The sequence below is a fragment of the Limanda limanda genome, chromosome 11 (assembly GCF_963576545.1).
Source record: "Limanda limanda chromosome 11, fLimLim1.1, whole genome shotgun sequence".
NCBI lineage: Eukaryota > Metazoa > Chordata > Actinopteri > Pleuronectiformes > Pleuronectidae > Limanda > Limanda limanda.
Genome location: NC_083646.1, coordinates 23,140,519 through 23,159,107, shown reverse-complemented (window position 1 = coordinate 23,159,107; position 18,589 = coordinate 23,140,519). Strand labels below are relative to the sequence as shown.

Below are 18,589 nucleotides of genomic sequence, written 5' to 3'. Positions count from 1 at the left end.
TAGAACTCTCAGGGGCTGAATGTTTTGGAGGACGTGGTCTATGGTCCACAGGGACCTCCTCCTTTGTGGGCTGTGTAGACTATAACGGTTGACCTGAAATGAGACGGGTTTTTTTTCTTACTACTGTTGCCCACAAACAGATATGAAGTTGGACACGCCGAAAAAGGTTTTATGCCCCTTGATTTTTAAATGTTTACCATTATCTGCTCTGTTGAGCTGAAGACTGATTGTCAGGTGTTGGACATCTCATTGCTTTCAGTTGCCATTACCTCTTTGAAAAACGGATACATTTCTCAGGGATGGAAGGACGCATTGGTCATCTTCATTTGAAGGAACTCTCGAAATGTGACAGTCTAGTTGCGCCGCTGTGATGCAATCGGTATTCAAATGCAACCTTCAAAGGACGCAGCTCTCTATTGAGACACAACTACTGAGTGATTTTGACTCTGAATCTGCACTGAAAGTCATGACTGTAGCAGTCAGAATATAATGGAGTTAGTAAAACTTTAAAGTAACAAGTTGTCCAGCACTGCAGATTTCTTTATCCTAACTCGTATGCATGTACAAAATTGTATTCCGGTTTCTTCTCATCTTCACATGGTCATTAGTCAGCATGCATGTCTACAATGAATACTGATTCCTACCCTGATTATGGTTTATATTCTCACAACCAGAATTTCTGTGTTAAATTTTGAAGATACAGAAACTATTTCATATGTGTTTTTTACTTGTGCATCTTATTTCTGCGAAGCTCTTTGTAACTTTGTTTTTAGAAGTGCTATATAAAAAAAGACATTGCTATGTCAGTGAAATTGTACAACAAACTATACATAGATATGTACATCAATCACAGACACAACAGATACTGCATTAGCCAAAACTGAAATGCAATGTAGAGTTTATTATATATGTGAGAGGAACAAGCAGAAGGACAATCATTAATATAATCCTCCACATTTACAGGAGAGTAGTGACAGCAGTTCCATTTTTCCAGTAGGTGTGTGTTGCGGTTACACAGGGAGCTGTTTGTGTTATTTAGCCTGTTTTGAATAATGTCAGTACAGTATCATGCAGTTCAGCTCAACAGCTTCAAAAAGGTCCATTCAACAAAATGAATGTCTCTCTGTTCCCACTAAAATATGATTAAAAACCCCATATAGAGAGTTGTTATTGCACGGCTGTAGTATCAGGCCGCATTCGTTTGAACTTCTCATGATTAGTTGTATATACCTTAGTGTACATAGTAGGTTATATAGGGTACATTATGTAACCTGGAGTAAATTATGTTTGATTTACGAATCGATAAGGAGGAGACCTTAGAAATGGACAGTCACCACAGAAGAACATCTGATTAGAATTGATTGCATACACAATTAACAGAATATGTGTTTGTGTCCTGTTCTATCCCTTTTTCTGACAACTCCTCACTCCCTTCCTCACTTCACATTTTTTGTTCTTATTGCAGGGTTTGATCTTACAGGTCATCACCCCTCCGTGACACACACATCGGCGCTGGCAGTCAGAGTCTGCGTAGAATGTCAGTCCAGACTTAACGTACTGACCCTCGAAGAAGCAGCCGCACTTAGCCTTTGGCACACAGCGATCCTAGAGGGTCAGAGTCATCATTAACCAGCAGTTACATCTTTCTGACTGACAATACTCACTAAAGCACTTACATGTACACTGAATACAACGTTGGAATAAATGTTTTCCGGTGTAAACACTATAGCTCTAAGGCAATAAGTGTCCCTCAGAATCAAGCCTTTCCATGTCAGGCTAACAAGAAATACCAAGGACCTGCATGATCATTTTAATGTATTAAATAGTTTATGACTGTAAATGACCTTTACTTTGTAGTAAACCGAATGTACTACTGATGTAGTTACTGAACAAATTTGATCACTCTGTTTAACTTCCAAAAACGAGTCTTCACATCTTCTAACAAGATGGCTCAGCTCCCACTGAGAACAAAGCACACATGATCACCTCTTCCTTAGTTTCACGAAATTTGGATTTCAAAAACTCGTGATTTTTACACAAATTATGCTAGATCTAAAAATACAGGGATTTATTATTTGTCCGTTAGAGTTAGATTCCTCACATTTGTGACAGGACTTTAAAACAGCTTTAGAACAGTGACGAAGTTCACAGAAAGTAGAAGCAAGAATAAAGCTGTATGTTAGTTGAGGAGGGCAGGTAGTGTTGAGGATTACCTTACTGAGCAGGAAACCAGGGTTACACACACAACCCTCACTGGGTTTGGCTTTACAATTCTGTGGAGAAGACCGAGAGGAGCAGCTGCGTGGACAGCCAGGAGCTGTTACACTGTACTTGCTGTTGTCTGGACACTGCATCCCTGACACACACAAACACACACACACACACACACACACACACACACACACACACACACACACACACACACACACACACACACACACACACACACGCACACAGAGAAATACACATATGATTGATACTTTTTATGACACTCACAGTGACTGGTCAGGTAATGAGGGTTTGAACTTCTCCCTTAAGGTTTCCATTTTCAGTCATTACTCAACTAGATTAAATGAGTGCAACACCACATCTATGAGAGACTGTCTCCACTCTCCATATGGCTGTCAGCTTCCAATCAATGAATTCCAGGACCAGCACAAGTGTTTTATAGGTAAACCATAGGGCCTGGCTAGGTAGACTAGAATGTCTTAAGTAAATATCCATGCACCTTGACAGCAGGGGGATCATTCCTCAAACATATATGTAACAAATGGATGGATTCATAGAGAAGAGAGGACCAGACCGTCTTATAAACACACAAGCATCATACTTACAACACAGCTTCTTCGTCCTCCATGGCTTCACGGGGCCGCCTTTTCTCTGACACTCCTCCACATAGTCACTGATGATGTCACATTCTGACCCCTTTTTCCCCTTATTAAACACCATGTCACGTATGCAGTCGTCATGGAACTGCCTGGAATCTATGCGGCCTACAAAGTCCGCCAGGGGCCCATCCTCTGCTGTTATGACCTTGCAGGCTGATGTGTAGCTGGGTGGTTTGTAGTCAGGGGCGAAGGGGGGAGCACAGTCTTTACCTGGGAGCAGAAAACCATCAACATTATTAACAAAAGTATTAGACACTTGTTCGCCCACATATGACTAAAAGTGAATGTACTGTGAATGACAATATGTCTGAATGTTCTAAATCTCTGTGTAGAAGCTTATGTTAGATGTGACGTAAAAGCACTCTACCTCCTGAGCCACAGCAGTCGCAGGTATCCCACACTATAAGAAGTCCTAACTCATTACAAACTAATCTGGCTCTTTTAGGCTGTGATGTGAGAGGGCTCATTTACGGTGATTCACAGAACGTTTCGTTTTTTTGAGCGTAAGTGTCACAAAAATGTCATAAGGTCCAGCTTAGGATTTCACCCAAAATGGACAGACTCTAGACGTGAGACTCATCTATGTAAAAAGGGGCATATCTAAAAGGGAGTTATGATGCAAGGTCCAGTAGGGAAGATGAATTAAACTGCATCGGCTGCTTACACTCAAGAGAGCAGCCTTTCACGTTGGCCAGCCATTGGCTCACTCCAAACTCATTGGCGTTGGAAGCCATGTTCCCATTGGGCAGCATCAGGTCATCAGCAGGGTCATTGTTAAAGTTTCCGCAAAGACCACAGGTTGCACCTTGATAACTGGTAGCCAGCTCCACCCTCACTGCACTCGCAAAGTCAAAGGAGACCTAAAACAATGTGGGAGATAAAGAAAAAGTTTTGTAAGTTGTGTACAGTTCAACAACATATTGGCATTATTGCATTACAGTCATGGCATGGTGTAGCTGTGTGTGTTGTACCTCAAGAAAGTCTGTCTCAATGACAGTGTGTCTGTATCTGTGATAAACTTGGATCAGTGATTGATTGAGTGAGAACGGTAGAGACTGTTCAACCCCGTCCACCTGTGGAAAATAGGAAAAATGAGAAAAGATTAGTCCTGTCGTCCACTAAGACAGATGAGGCAAAAAACTGAAGTGTATAGGACTTTGAGTAGTGATCAAGACTAGAACAAAGCAATATGAATACAGACCACTTACCATTATTTAACATAAATAGAAATTAAGATAATGTTTTAGCCAAGCTGTTTAACAACACATACAGATATTCTGAGTAACTCTTGGTAGATTTTAGAGAAATTATATGGATCGGGGCTACAAATGATAAAGAGTACGTTATCTGGATGATTATTTGTGTGTGTGTGTGTGTGTGTGTGCATGTCTCTCACCAGTACTCCACCTGGGTGGTCCTGTGAAAGTGTGTATGTGACACCATAGACTTTGACGGTCACCACTTTAGCATATGACGCTCTTTTTTTGCCACGGTGGTTGTTCCCCAGGTTGACCTTCAGTTCCCCAAAAGAAGAGGAGAGAAGAAGACAGGTGGAAGGAAGTCAATGGAACAGCACGAGGAAATAAGGGACAGTAGACAGGACAGTGCAGGCATAAAGGAGACACATAGATCAGATAATGGCATCGGGATGAATTCTTAGTTGTTTACAGGTGCAGGATGAGATTCTTCTTTGTTTTTCGGCTCACTGACTGACTGAAGTAAAAGGCCTTGACTTACATATCACTGAAGTGACAGCACAAAACTATTTTCAGCAAAATGTACCTTAAGTAATGATAACACACATTCACATTGGATTTAATAATGTGGTGTGTATATATTCTTTGTGCAGAAGACAAGCGGTTTCTGGCTGGACAACATCACCTGCTACATTACTGTTCTGTGTTGTTCTACCGTCAGCTCACCTCGAAGGGCTGCAGACCTTTCGTGTCTCCACACACACTTGCCAACTTGAAGACACAGTCGCCCCTGAAATCGAACGTGCGTCCATCGAAGGTGTTGAAGTGGTGATCTCCATGTGCGGAGCAAGTTTGAAAGCTGACTGGATAACAGTCTTGCACTCCCTCCACAATGCCGCATTTCTCCCCGGAAGGACACTTAGTCTTCTTACATTGCACCTTTTGTGTTGTTGCATCACACACACACCTCTCCTCACACTGTGAGTCAGCCCAGAACACCACCCCTGGCTGGTAGTACTTGTCAAGATAGTTACAGCCACAGCCCGTCTCCTTGACAACACACCTGACAAAAAAAAAGCCGCCCCAGTCAGCAGGTATACACTGTTACAGTTGTTGCCAAGATGTCAAGAGGTAATGATGTCACCAAGCGACGAGACGCCAAATGCTTGAACTCAACCAAACATCTGAGGGTACACATGCTAAAAAACTAAGGGGTATTAAAACTTTCTTGTCATGTCATGGGCCGGGTAGACCACACCCTCTGAATGATGCACCCCCTGAATTGAGACGCAGCAAAATGTACAATCAAAACTTACAGAATTCAATTTACTAAATGAGATGAAGAGAAAACAAAATGATGCTCATCTGATCGCAGGAAGATGATGTGAAAGGAAGACAATTGTTACATGAATAATATACATGGGTGAAAATGTACTGACTTAGTTCCACTGCGGACATATCCAGGGTCACAGGAGCAGCCTTCCACACATTTCTGGGGGCACACCACTTGCTGAGGACCACAGCTGGGTGGACAGGCTGAACCACACACCTCGTAGTGGCTGTGGGCCGGACATTTAACAGCTGGAGGCACAGACAAGTGTTATGCACAACAGACAGAGGGCAGGGGGTGGGGTATGGAAGAAGCTACTGCTGAACAGTACAGGGGTATAGTCGGCAAATAAATCACCTGCCTTTATGTCTCGAAACTGAAAATCTGAGTTCTACCTCGATCAACCTTGGAATACACATTCACATACGTAATTACCCTCAGAACTTGAATTTAGACACTGACACCACTATGAAGTTATCTGACAAGAGGGTGCACTATGGCAGATCTAAATAAGTGTCTGTCTGTATGTAACTCACAACAGCTGGCCAGTTGTCTCCACTGTTTAATGGATGCTCCAGCTTCCTGGCACTCTGTGAAGTAACCGTTCAAGGCGTTACACAACACTTCAGGTCGTCCTTTGTTGATGCAGACGTCATACAAACAGTCAGACACAAACTCTGCTACTGGCACTTTATTGTGACAGCCAGAGAAAGGCCCCTGCTTATCACTCAGAATGCCGCAGTACTTTGGACCAGTGAACCTGGAGGGGACGGAACAAAGGAAAAGATGTTGATCGATTGAGTTGATGCCTGACTGCAATGCATGAAACTGAATTTTCAAATAGTTACTTTATATTGCTGTATTCACTTATGAATGAATGTATTGATTGTACTTGTTGACGAACCGCTCTTTAATTTGAACTATTTATCCTTGATTTATATTTGAATATTTATATTATTGCCCATTAAATGTTACAATCTACTTAGCAATTTATCTAGTTATTGTTTATAAATTAATTTGTTAAAACATTTATCAATGCCTGTTTTTACTGTAGAATTATTCTATAATTCATTAATTGCTTTATTTTGGTTTCTGTGACACTTGTGGTCCCTCCCTACCTTCCCCTGTTATTCTGCCTATCTTAAATTATCTGTATCCTGGAAATTGACATTCAGCCCTTATCAGCTGGATCCATTTTTGGGAAAACTCTTTCTGTGTCTAACATGTAACAGAAAATGTAAGCACTGATTGAACATTTCAAGCCGGTTTTATATGTGAGCACACAACATCACTGCTGGGTGTGAGTGGGTCTGTTCAGGCATGTGCTCTGTTGTATCTGGAACCACAAGGGCCGAAATACACACTGTTAAACCAATGGAATTCATATTATACAGCAACCCTCCAACGATTTTCATTATATAATTAGAATCAGTTAAATATCTTTGTTAATATTATAGTCAACATTACCTGACACGGTCCTCCTCAGAGCACTGAGGACACACCCCTTTGCAGTAATGGTAACAGAATGGGTCACCATCAGCGACACTCAATGTCTTGGCCCAGTCGGTCACATTAACAGCCGTGACTCTGGCCGCCGTCAGCTCATCCTCCTTTTTGCCATTAAAGTTTCCACAGAGTCCAACGACGTTACCATAGTAACTGCTGCTTAGGGATACCATGATAAGTGTGGACCAATCAAAAGTGACTTCAACACCAATATCACTCTGGATTATTCCTCTGATTCCCGACTGTATTATGGAGAGGCTGCCGTCTTCAAGAATAACAGGAAGTTCTGTCTTAATGCCGTCCACCTTAAAAGTGAAGGAAGTGACAGTGAGCCATTCTAAAATGTGAAGTTTAGCTATTTTCCATTAATTAAAATATTGAATGAAATTATAAACTTGTTGTGAAACAAACAGATCAGTTCAGAAAAGTGAAAAAGTTGAGGCAGTTTTAATCAACATATATAATTTGAAGAAAGACCCACCAACATGTTGCCTTTGTTATTATTTGGGATGGATATAATGTGGCCCATCATCTCCACAGTGAGTAAACGCACATAGGAGTATTTAGAGTTCCCACGCAACTCGTTCTTGGTGGTCACAGTTACCTCTGGCAGGGATGGATCGAGACCTGAGTTGGTCAGAATAATTCATGTGAATGTTAGGCATATGTGAATGTGAGTTTGGGCTGATTTGTAGATTAAATGAAATGCCTCATAGCAGGTATTTACGAACCTGTAGTGTTGACGAGGACATAGGTGCAGGTTCCCTGGAATGAATAACTCCATCCATCAAATGTGATGTAGTGTGGGTCACCGAAGGCCGAGCATGAGGCCTTAAAATCAGGGAAGCAGCCTGCTTGGCCTTCTGATACCTCACAGTGCTCCTTCACCCTGCACTTAATCTCAGCACAGGGGTCTAGAAAACACACACACGCACACACACACACACACACACACACACACACACACACACACAAACACATACGGTCAGATTTCCACATGCAGTTAAGTTGCTCTACAAAGCTCTAAATAATAAAACAATGGGAAATCCCATTAGTAGAAGCACAGTACAAATTATGCATAAGGACTAATTTCTGCACAAAGGCAGAAAAAATGTAAAGGTACAGTTTGGACAAGGTAAGCTAACATTTAAATAACATTTTCTGGCAGTAAGTATATGACCTGTGGGGTAGCAGCCAATTGTTCCATTCACATTGCGACACTCCTTCCCCTCCTGGCAACTTGTTGAGCTGCAGCTGAATTGTCCAGACTGACAGAGACAGAGCTCTGAACAGTCCTCCTGATATTCAGATTTACCCGACTGAAAAGAATCAGTTAAGTTTTAGAACACATTTACACACACTCATACATATATAATGTAATATTGCCATAGTAAGATTGTAGTATGCTTTTAGCAGAAATCAATGATTGCCTTTCATTATTTCATGACGTATTTCTGCTGTTCTGTGGATTTTCCGTTCAAGAGCAATGTTGGTCCAGACTAATATTGACCAGAATGATTACGTAAATGCCGATAGTTACCTGATAGTAAAGTCCATCCACTACACAGCCACATTCCTCCACAGGGACACAGCGGACTCCATCAGACATGAGGCCCTCGTCACACTGGCAGCCCTCCTGGCACACTGGGCAGGGCTCTGGCTGCTCCAGAGAGAAGCAGGTGGAGGAGCAGGAAGAGGAGCACAGCTCATAGTGACTTCTTGTTGGACATGTCACAGCTGCAAGGACAAACAAGGCCAGGAGATGCAGGAATAAGATGTTTTCTATAGTGTAAAATTAATACTTTTATAATGGCAACTTTTCAGATTTTGGTCGTGAGAAAATCACAACTTGCTGGTTTTAGTTTGGCCCATTTAATCACAATCAGGAACAGAACCCAGAATCTGCACTAGTGAAAAAATGTCACACATTTTCATTTTTTTTAACATGAGACAAGAAATCTACAGAAAGTAAGCTGGGCTACAACCGTTTCACCATGCTGCGAGTTGTTCCGTCTGCAGGGTGTAGATGCCACAGCTGTGGTGCTGGACTCAGGTGGAGTCTCATTGAGACAGAGACCTCGAGATAATTTTTTCTTCTGCCCTATAGTCTTAGACTTTGCTGGATATCTCGGGTCGGCTAAATGTGTTGTCACATATTCTTAAGATAAGATAAGATAATACATGATAATCCTTTGTATGTCCCACAACGGGGAAAATTTGTGACGTTACTGCAGAATGAGGGCAGTCCAAAATAGACCTCAGCAAGTAATTGCAAATAAACAAGCACTTTTGCATACTTGCAATAATTGCAGGGGAATGTAAAACATTTTTTTACATATAAATAATGACAAATATATACAGTGTATTACAGCAAACATCAGTCAGTCAGATCAGACTCACGACAGAAGTCCTTGCTCCTCCATTTGCTTATCTTTGTGCCAGCTAGTTGACAGGCAGTGACATAACTCTGGATGTGACGGCACAGGACGTGCATACCCCCTTCGCCTGTGGACATCTCCCTGCAAGCAAAATGTCATTCAATTACAGGAAACACCAAATATGGTCGTCACACAGAAAATCCAGTTTTCTTAAGAGCTGTTGCATTTTATTACAATTTATTCATTATCAAAACAAACAAACAAACAACTTTGTTGAACAAGTCATGATTGTCTACTGTGTATGTTATTACGGCTGGTCCAAATTTCAAGCAAGATTGAATGTGTTCAGGATTAAATAATAAAGAAAATACACTTTGAAATGAAAAAGTCCATTTGTTAAATTATATAAATAATAACTTATTTTATTAAATATTTCATAGTTCTAGATTTATGGAAATATCTTTATGTGGACCAAACTGAAATAAACTGAAATTCCCTATTGAACCATTGACCAGATTTTGCCAGACCTTTCAGGGACCTGGAATCTCAAGAGAATCTAGAACTACATTTGTGCCAATTCTTCTGTTTTTGTCTGTCCTACTGCATACCTTAGTTGTATACCAAACACAACAAAAAAGTTAAATAAATGGAAGAACTGTGGACATTTTGGTCATAGGAAGCTGCAGTTTATAGGTTGCCGAGTTTGTGCAGTGGAAAAGGCTTCAGACTATAGACCATAAACAAGATAACATATTTGTATCTCCTTAATATAAGGTATATCCTGACCTGACACAAGCATCGTAGTCTGGGGTTGGGGGCACTGTGGAATGGCACCCTGCAAATGGACCGTTTTGGGCTTTGATGATGTCACAGGCCTTTTTGGCTTCTGGGACCTTCTCTTCATCAGGACCAGGGCAAGAACTGGCACCACAGCCTGTCTCACAGGGCGTTCCGTCACTCATCTCTACCCAAGCTGCCACCATATCTGCTGGCTTCTTTTCTGCTGATCCCAGGTCATCAGAAACTTTGCCATTATAGTTGCCACAGAGACCGACTGGTGAGCTGTGATAGGTGGATGGGATTTGCAAGAACACGCCTGCCATACAGTCATAGGTCAGCTTCAGATCAAAGTCGGTCTCGATGATGATGCTGATGCCATTTTGATAAGCTCGCACTTTTCCGTCAACCAATGACACAGGAAGGGGAACTCTGACGTCATTTACCTGAGACAAAGAGAAGAGAATAGACACAGATACATAAAGTATTTTAAGATGAGCTGGGTTATGATAGTGCTGTATCCATCACTCGAGGCTAGTGCTCTTCTGAAAAATGACCATCACCACCCAGTCCATCTCTGACAAAAGAGCTACAGCACATTGACATAAATGTTTAATTGAGAGAAATTTGGATGGGTAATTTTTCATTTAAGGTAGAACACTATTTTTCACGAAAATTGCCATGTGAATTTCCGTGTTAGGGTTAGACACATAAATAGACAGATGCAGTGTCTTGGTCGATTGTTGTATGATTTGACCTTAAGTTTCAGCGTGTGGATGTGGGCCACTTCATGTAATGATGCTCTACTTCTGACCTTCTTGTTGCCCAGACAAAATGGATGTGAGCCTTAAGTTTCCCACTTGTAAAAGAGACATTTTTGGCCCAAATATCCCTAAACAATTGTGGGCCTTTTTGCCGAAATGCAATGCTTTTGAAAAGATGTAATCTGAATGTGAACCTACAGTGACCCATGTGGTAAATGTTAAATACGGACCAAATAGCACAAAGCGAATTACACCACCGTTGGCACATTTGGTATTGCTGTGGCTTAATTGGAGCCCAGATCTGGCAAACAGGAGCAAAGCAACCAAATGCCATCATTCCATGCAGTATGTGGGCCAGATGTGGGATGTGTAAGATGTGGGATGTATGCCAATCTGGCAAAAAAATCATTATCACTGCATAGTTTTAATTCTGTTCTACTGAAAATGGTTATCACTCTTTGTGGGAATACAAAAAAAATCGTTCAAGTCATACAAAAAGGTCAGACATACCTTGACTTCCCATTGAACCCCAGTCTCCATTGTGATATCAATATTGTAAACCTTGAGCTCCACACTGCGACTGACACTGCCACCCTTATAGGTTTGCTGTTGTACCAACACAGAGAAGGCTGTCAACCCTCCTTCCGTCTTCTCCACCTCTGATAACTTGAACACACAGTTTCCCCACAGAGGATATGCCTGGAGGGAGGATGGAGGGGGTAGAGACGTGGAGAGATTAGAAGATGTGTAGCATTATGCCTGAACTTGCACTGCTTGTCTTAAAACCTAACCAAGAAGGGTCAATGATGTAACAAAGTAATTTGTTTTTGTTAACAATTCATTGACATTGTCATCACCAAAAACGCTCTCGACATCTTCATCTATGTGTTCGAGTGTGTGCACCGCTTCTTCATCCTGAGATTTTTGATTTCTTTTTGTTATATTTCTGACTCTTGCGTGTTAAGAAACGTGCAGAGGATCGAACATTTACAGTCAAAATGATCATTTGGACACTTTACTGGCTCATGGGCCAGAGGATGACAGTTCTGAAGAACACGTGTAATGTAGGTGTGCTCCCTTTAGGGGCTAAGTGGGAATCAAGTGGATGTTGAGGAGGTAATTAAAACGTATAAGTACAAGTGTTGACATCAAAAGTACTGCTCATCTGTGTTTTTCTTAAAAACAAAATGTTTACCACATTAGGTGTGAAAGAATTATAACATTATATTAATGAAAAGGATTATTATTACATCCTATGACAAGCTGTAATGACGGAGAGCAAATCAGAAAATGACAATCATTAACTTACGTTACATGATTCTGAATGAGAAACAATTCATGTTGATACAGGACACATGTAGCATCGAATTCAGATGCTCTGATCTGACAAGTCACTATTGATATAGATAATAATATAAATATAAAATTAACCTGTACAATTCAATAAAATTGTCACACATTGTCCTGGATAACATAATTACTCTTGTCTTACAAATAAAATATTACCTGTCCATCAAATGACCTGACTGTCCTGACTCCACTCACAGAACAGGAACCAACCCCTTTGGGATAACAGGATGCTAAACCGTCTTTCACAACACACTTCTCATTGACTGAACACTGGAATTCAGGATCACACTCTACTTCTCCACTGTCCGAACAGACACAACGAGTTTTACAGGACTCTCCTGGATAAAACACCTGAGAAAACAGGAGGGAGCAGAGAATCAATAGCAGTAGTAGTGAGAAGTGGCAGAAGAGAAGGGGACATCAGTAAAATAAGCTGCAGTTGTAGCAGCAGTGAGTGCAGCAGCTCACCTGTCCGCTTTGATAATACTGTCCTTCGTACTGACAGCCACACTCTGCCAGAGGTACACACTTATCATGACTCATCATGAAGCCATCGTCACACACACAGCCTTCTGTGCAGGGCGAGCTGTCGTCACAGCCCTCAGGGGGCACGAGACCACTGCAGGTCAGCTGGCAGGGGGGGGCACACATCTCGTAATGACTGTCTGCACCACATGTGGGAGCTGGAGGAGAGACACATGGAAATCAGTCAAAAATAAAAGCTTCCAGAAGTGACTTATTTGTGCAACAGAAAAACTGACATTTTGGTTAAGGGAGTATTTCTTTATCACCAACATCTGGACGTAGTACACAACACTAGCAACAACAATCCTGCTCTCATTCTGCTGTTCCCAGGTTGGTGAATTGTCTAAAAAAGTTACTCTTGAATGGATGGATTAATGAATGGATAAATAAATGGAATGGAATGGAATGGAATGAATGGATGAATGGATGAATAGATGCATAGACAATGTGACTCTCAGTTTAGAGTGATATGATTGTCAGTGTGTGGATGTCTTACGACAAAACTGCTCGGTTCGCCAACTTTCCACTGTAGCTCCTGCATCTTGACAAGCAGTGCTGAAAGCTGATAGGCTGTTGCATAGAGCGGATGCATGGCCTTGGTACATACACAGATCAAAAACACACTCTGTGAGGAAGGGCGTGTGATCTAGTTTACCGTGACAGTGTCTGTACCAGCAGAGAGAGAGAGAGAGAGAGAGAGAAAGAGGGCACAGTCGGTTCACACAACTCCATCAAACAGAGAAATAGAATGTAAATGTTTACCAACCCTTGAGTTCGGATGATTCGTATATTTGATTTCATCTATTTGTTTTCTTTTGAACTGTGTAACCTTATCAGGTAACAAAGGTACTGTATGTTTTGTAATTGTCTAATCCACACCTACTTACGCAACAAAACACTGTGACAATTAATTACACACGTAACACCAGTTTGTCAATGTATATGTGGATATGAATATTTCTTATATCGTTATTTAAAATGTTTTTATGGTCTGGGTATAACTTACATAATTCCCCACACCAGAACCTACCTGAACGGCCCTTTCTTGGAAGCTATGACACCACAGTAGCGCTCCTGTTTGTAACGTTGCAGCAGAGCAGGCTTGCACTCCGGACATTTACCATCAGGACAGTCACTAGTGCATCCAGGGTCTTCTCCTATCTTTGTACAATGACATTTATAGGTAAAACGGTTAAAATATGTATAAACGATTTAACTTGCAAATCAACAAAACAATTTATGTAAAGATGTCGACTGCAACATGCCTTAAAGTAAAATGAAGGAATTTTGGTCACGTGCAAGCATATTTCAAGTCGGATCCAGTATGAGTTTCTACAATTTGCAGTGTGACTCAGTGGAGTTTTCATGTTTTTTTTTTTCTGCTCGATTTCAGGTTTATGCAAGATTCTCCAGAGTCCTCCAGTCTCAGCTAATACACACCTTCCAGCTGTGTCCAAAGGCATTAATTTGTTCAGCCTGGGTACCATCAGGTTTCAGTAAATCATCGTCACCTTTCCCGTTATAATTTCCACACAAGCCTGATAAGGAGAAACAGGCAATAAGCACAGCAGTTACATGGAGATTTAACAGTTCAGTTGCATGAGGCATGAAAATAATAAATGATTAATAAAATAATTTGAATCAGGACAGATGGTGAGTTGGTTGCGCACTGAATTATTTCTTAGTGCCTTCACTTTTAGTCCTTCATTGCTTGTAGATTTAAAGCAAAGACAGAAGGGATCTCTATAGTTTCTGAATTCTCTAGTCGGGAAATAAATATCCTGTCTGTAAGTTAAATACGAGGAGTAGAACTGATTTCCACCTATAAACACAAAGTTACCTCATGCTTGCCTGAACTGCCTTGATGGACGAAGTGTGTAAATGTTTCACATATTTGAGAATGGCGAATATCACCCAAAGAGTAAAAACCTAATTCAGGTCACCTCATGCACCGTTGGTTAAAATGCAGTATTGCTATGGCTTACTTGTGGCCCAGATCTTGCAATGATTCCACTTGGTACATGGCCCAGATGTGTGATGTACGGGACATGGACCAAATCTGGGCCCAAACTATTTTGCTATGTGGGATATGATTAGGTATAAAAGCTTTGCTTTGCTTGTGTTTGGCTTATACAACCACAGTCACATGCTCATTACATACACTCAACTTACCAGATGTTGCAGCAGAGTATGAACTGGGCAATGTCAAGCTGACATGGCTGTTCCAGTTGAACTTGAGCGTCAAGCCAAAATATGTTGTCACGATGCCAAAGTAGCCACGCCGGAACAGGGAAAGCTTGCCATCCTCCATGGAGTAGGGCAGATTCACCGACTGACTGTTTACCTGGGTAGGGTGGGAGGGGGTTTCAATGTAATATTACTATAACCACATTATCCGCAATTTGGCGCTTTGCCGTTGCAGAAACACAACAAGTCATTCCACAGTAGCATTGACAGTAAGCTACATTAACTTCTATAATAATTACCCAGTTCTAGTTACATGAAAATCAATTTTTTTTGTTTTTGTTTTTAGGTTGATCGTGACAACACAAACAACAGCACCCTCACTATTAGAACATAAATGAAGAAGTCTTTCTCTGTTCTTTCCCCACTGGTTGAACAAACCATAGTGATGGAGTAATGTATTTACTGAAGGCAGCCTGATCTTACCAGTATTTTCCTTGGGCTGGCACGACTCATGCTGATGGTGACATTTCCAAACACATGAAGTGACACCGACTTGGTGAAGGAAACAGCCTTGTTACGACCCCTGTTTCCATTTTGGACCAGCACCTGAAATGGGACCAGATCCTGGTCTGATCCCTTGGTGAGTTGGGACAGAATATATGTACAAGTCCCCTGGAAATCGAACCGGCGACTGTCAAAGGTTCGGTAGTGGGGGTCACCAGTGGCCTTGCATGTTTCATAGGATGTTGAGTAGCAGTCCCTCACTCCCCCCTTCATGACACAGTGCTCCTTCTTCTTACAAGTATGTGATGCACACTTCACCAGAAAGACAGAAGACAGCAGGAAAGAATATCAGTGAAAACATTTATCCACAACATTTAGTTGATTGTGTGCACACCAACAGAGGTGATGCCTCACAGGTGATTTCACACAGTATGACAGATATAGCACACACAGTCAAACAAACCAACCTTGGCTTTCCCATTATGGCATTTACACCTGCTGGTGCAACTGTTGTCACCCCAAAAAGTGGTGTCTGATGGGATATATTTTCCCTCATACTGACATCCACAGCTGGACTTGGGAACACATCTGAAACACACACATGCACACATATGAATGAGCTCTAACAGTGCGTAAAGCTGCTAGCTGTGACCACAGTATGATGGTGTAGTGGTTGTTAAAATTTCTTTATGATAGGACCACTGTAGATCACTCTCTGCAGTCGTCAGTAGCATTGTAATGGGCGAAACACAGGGGGATGTGCAGGTTATTTACTATAGTAAAGACTGTTTTTTTTAAGTATAATGTTTTGCTCAATTTGTTTTCCTACTTTTCAAGTACTTACCTCTCTACGACAGAGTTTAAGGTCACTTACAATGTGACACCAAAACCAGACATGAAACTATATAAACCAATGACTTTGCTGTATGGATATGGGACATATAACATAAATATGGCAAAAATGTATTTAATTTCTAATGGCTGTCTTTGCAAAACTATTATAAAGCATTTCCAAGAACCAGCAATAGTAATAACATCATTAATATGTTACCTGTTTCCACTAAGCACCAGTCCTTCATTACACTGGCACCCCTCCACACAGGGGGCTTTACATTGCTTCTCACTGTTCAGGGACACACAGGAGGCCGGGCAGGCTGAACCACAGGCCTCATAGTGGCTGCCTTTTGGACACGGAAGGGCTGGGGAGGGGAGAGTGGATATCATCATCCTAATTATCTGTGAGAACCAATACTGTAAATCTAATTAAAAAACATACGTCATACACATACGAATCAGTGTGGTAAATTTATATTGATCTGAACACCATAATTAGACAACAGACTTATATTCACTCACATTTTCCCCATCCTATAGTGTCTATTTCCATAGGAACATAAGTGGGGACAGCCAGCACAGTAACTGTTTACAGGGTGAATTTGTTTTAACCTAGATCTTCACCACACACAGCTGCATGGCTATTGGCTAAACAGAGTTTCATGAAAACAACTAATTTGAGATTTCTCTCCAGCACCATCCTCATATGATAGGCATTGAATTGGCTTCATGCAATAGTTACATATGGTGTTGAGGCCCTGCCTAATGTATTGGATCTATAGGGTCTTGACTGGCGGTTCTCTTTCTGCCTATTCTTCTGCGCCAGTAGCAGCGAAACTTTCTCATCCCCATCATCTTCTGGCACAAGCTAATTTTAAAGAAGCTGCTGGCACATGGGATGATAGAGGCAAAGGCTTTCCTCCTTCTTCTCTTAACTCCATATCTTGTCCTTTTAATGTTCCCTTTTTGTGGGTGTATGGTCTTTGGGTGTAATTTAAATTGTTTGTGATGTCAAACGGAGTTCAGAATTGTCCAGCCCACAGGGAAATCTCCCCTGTCCTTATTAGCTTCTCCAGGCCTGCTGCCAGACCCAACATGGCGTGCATTGTGGGTTTTTATAGATAGCACTTACAGATGTATCCATATTTTTTCTTAGTTACTTACGACACTTGGAAACCATTCTCCACTGTGGGCTGACTTGGGCTCCTTCTGTCAGACAGGTGTCTGTATAACTCTTCAGGTTATCACACAATACCTGTCTTGCACCTGCAAACAAAAACATGACCATATCATAATTTACAGGAAGATAATTATTTATTTTTGCAGAAAAGAAGGCCAATCTTCAATCAATCATCAAACTTAAGCAAAGTGCAAACATCTAACAACCAGATGACAAGAAAACAGATTCATGACTAACATCCAGAAGTTAAAATCCATTAAATGCACGGAAGGCAAAATACAAATTTATCTTTTAATCAGTGACAATGTGGCACCTCACAACTACATATCACAGTTGCCTGTTGCAGTGCGAAGTTATGACGTAATGTCCATGTAGTGAAAAAATGCCCTAAAGTTTTCAATAATTGGCTTACCTTTGTTGACACAGACATCATAGACACAATTGTCCAGATACAAATTTGGGTCAACTTGTTTGTGGCAGGCTGAAAATGGTCCATCTTTCTTATTCAGAATCCCACAGAATTTGTGCTGGCTGAAGTGGGCCTGGTCCTTTTTTGAACAGTATGGACAGCTACCAATACAGTTATCATGACAGAACTTATCAGAATCTTTCACCTTCCACTGCTGGATCATCTTCAACACAGCAGGGAGACCGGAGCCTGAAAGAGACACAAAGAAAACTAAGATTACTATTTAGTCACATCTGGGTGTTTGAGAAGTGCACTAGGTGGTAAGCACATCACAAATCACAACAGCCATTGGGGATATTAACTTCAAATTGGAAATCATGATTTTCAACATAGGTGGAAAAGGCCACACACTTATCAAGATATATATATATATATATATATATATATATAGGCTAAGACACTTGCATTGCGCTTAGCATCATAAGACAGCCCCCCCTCAACTGCCAGCACCTAACCCTAACCTGACCATATCTCCTCCTACTATCGTTTTATGTCCCCTCCTCACCTTCAGGCAGGTCATCCTTCCTGTCTCCATTGTAGTTTCCACAGAGGCCACCCAGGTTTTGGTAGTAGGAGGATGGCACTGTGATGTACAGCCTGATGTTCCAATCATATTTTAAAGTCAGGCCAAAGTCAGTGTTGAGTACTGCATAGATTCCACTCTGCTTCACAGTGACCAGGCCTCCCAACAAGCTGATAGG

The 18,589-nt window shown here is 41.4% G+C and overlaps 1 protein-coding gene across 1 annotated transcript; it reads right to left on the bottom strand.

The window, feature by feature from the left end:
• Nucleotides 1-881: 881 nt before the first annotated feature.
• Nucleotides 882-18,177, bottom strand: LOC133014599 (IgGFc-binding protein-like). Its single transcript, XM_061081863.1, has 27 exons — nt 18,162-18,177; nt 17,832-18,077; nt 17,404-17,505; nt 16,457-16,604; nt 15,873-15,993; nt 15,385-15,717; nt 14,887-15,058; nt 14,199-14,252; nt 12,658-12,872; nt 12,400-12,540; nt 11,350-11,538; nt 10,085-10,521; nt 9,321-9,439; nt 8,461-8,657; nt 8,101-8,239; nt 7,652-7,834; nt 7,402-7,547; nt 6,882-7,225; nt 5,951-6,174; nt 5,524-5,665; nt 4,811-5,147; nt 4,285-4,401; nt 3,860-3,961; nt 3,553-3,748; nt 2,835-3,098; nt 2,214-2,356; nt 882-1,605 (listed from the first exon to the last, which is right to left on the bottom strand). The coding sequence occupies exons 1-27, from the start codon at nt 18,175-18,177 to the stop codon at nt 1,402-1,404; spliced, it is 5,031 nt and encodes a 1,676-aa protein (XP_060937846.1). The 3' UTR covers nt 882-1,401.
• Between the last annotated feature and the right edge of the window lie 412 nt (nt 18,178-18,589).

What these genes read in the sequence shown, in the direction of transcription:
- LOC133014599 (XM_061081863.1), bottom strand. An exon ending in GACTACGATGCTTGTGTCAG is followed by an intron (nt 9,440 to 10,084) that starts GTCAGGATATAC and finishes TTTTGCTTGCAG; the next exon opens with GGAGATGTCCACAGGCGAAG. An exon ending in AATTGGCTGCTACCCCACAG is followed by an intron (nt 7,835 to 8,100) that starts GTCATATACTTA and finishes TGTGTTTTCTAG; the next exon opens with ACCCCTGTGCTGAGATTAAG.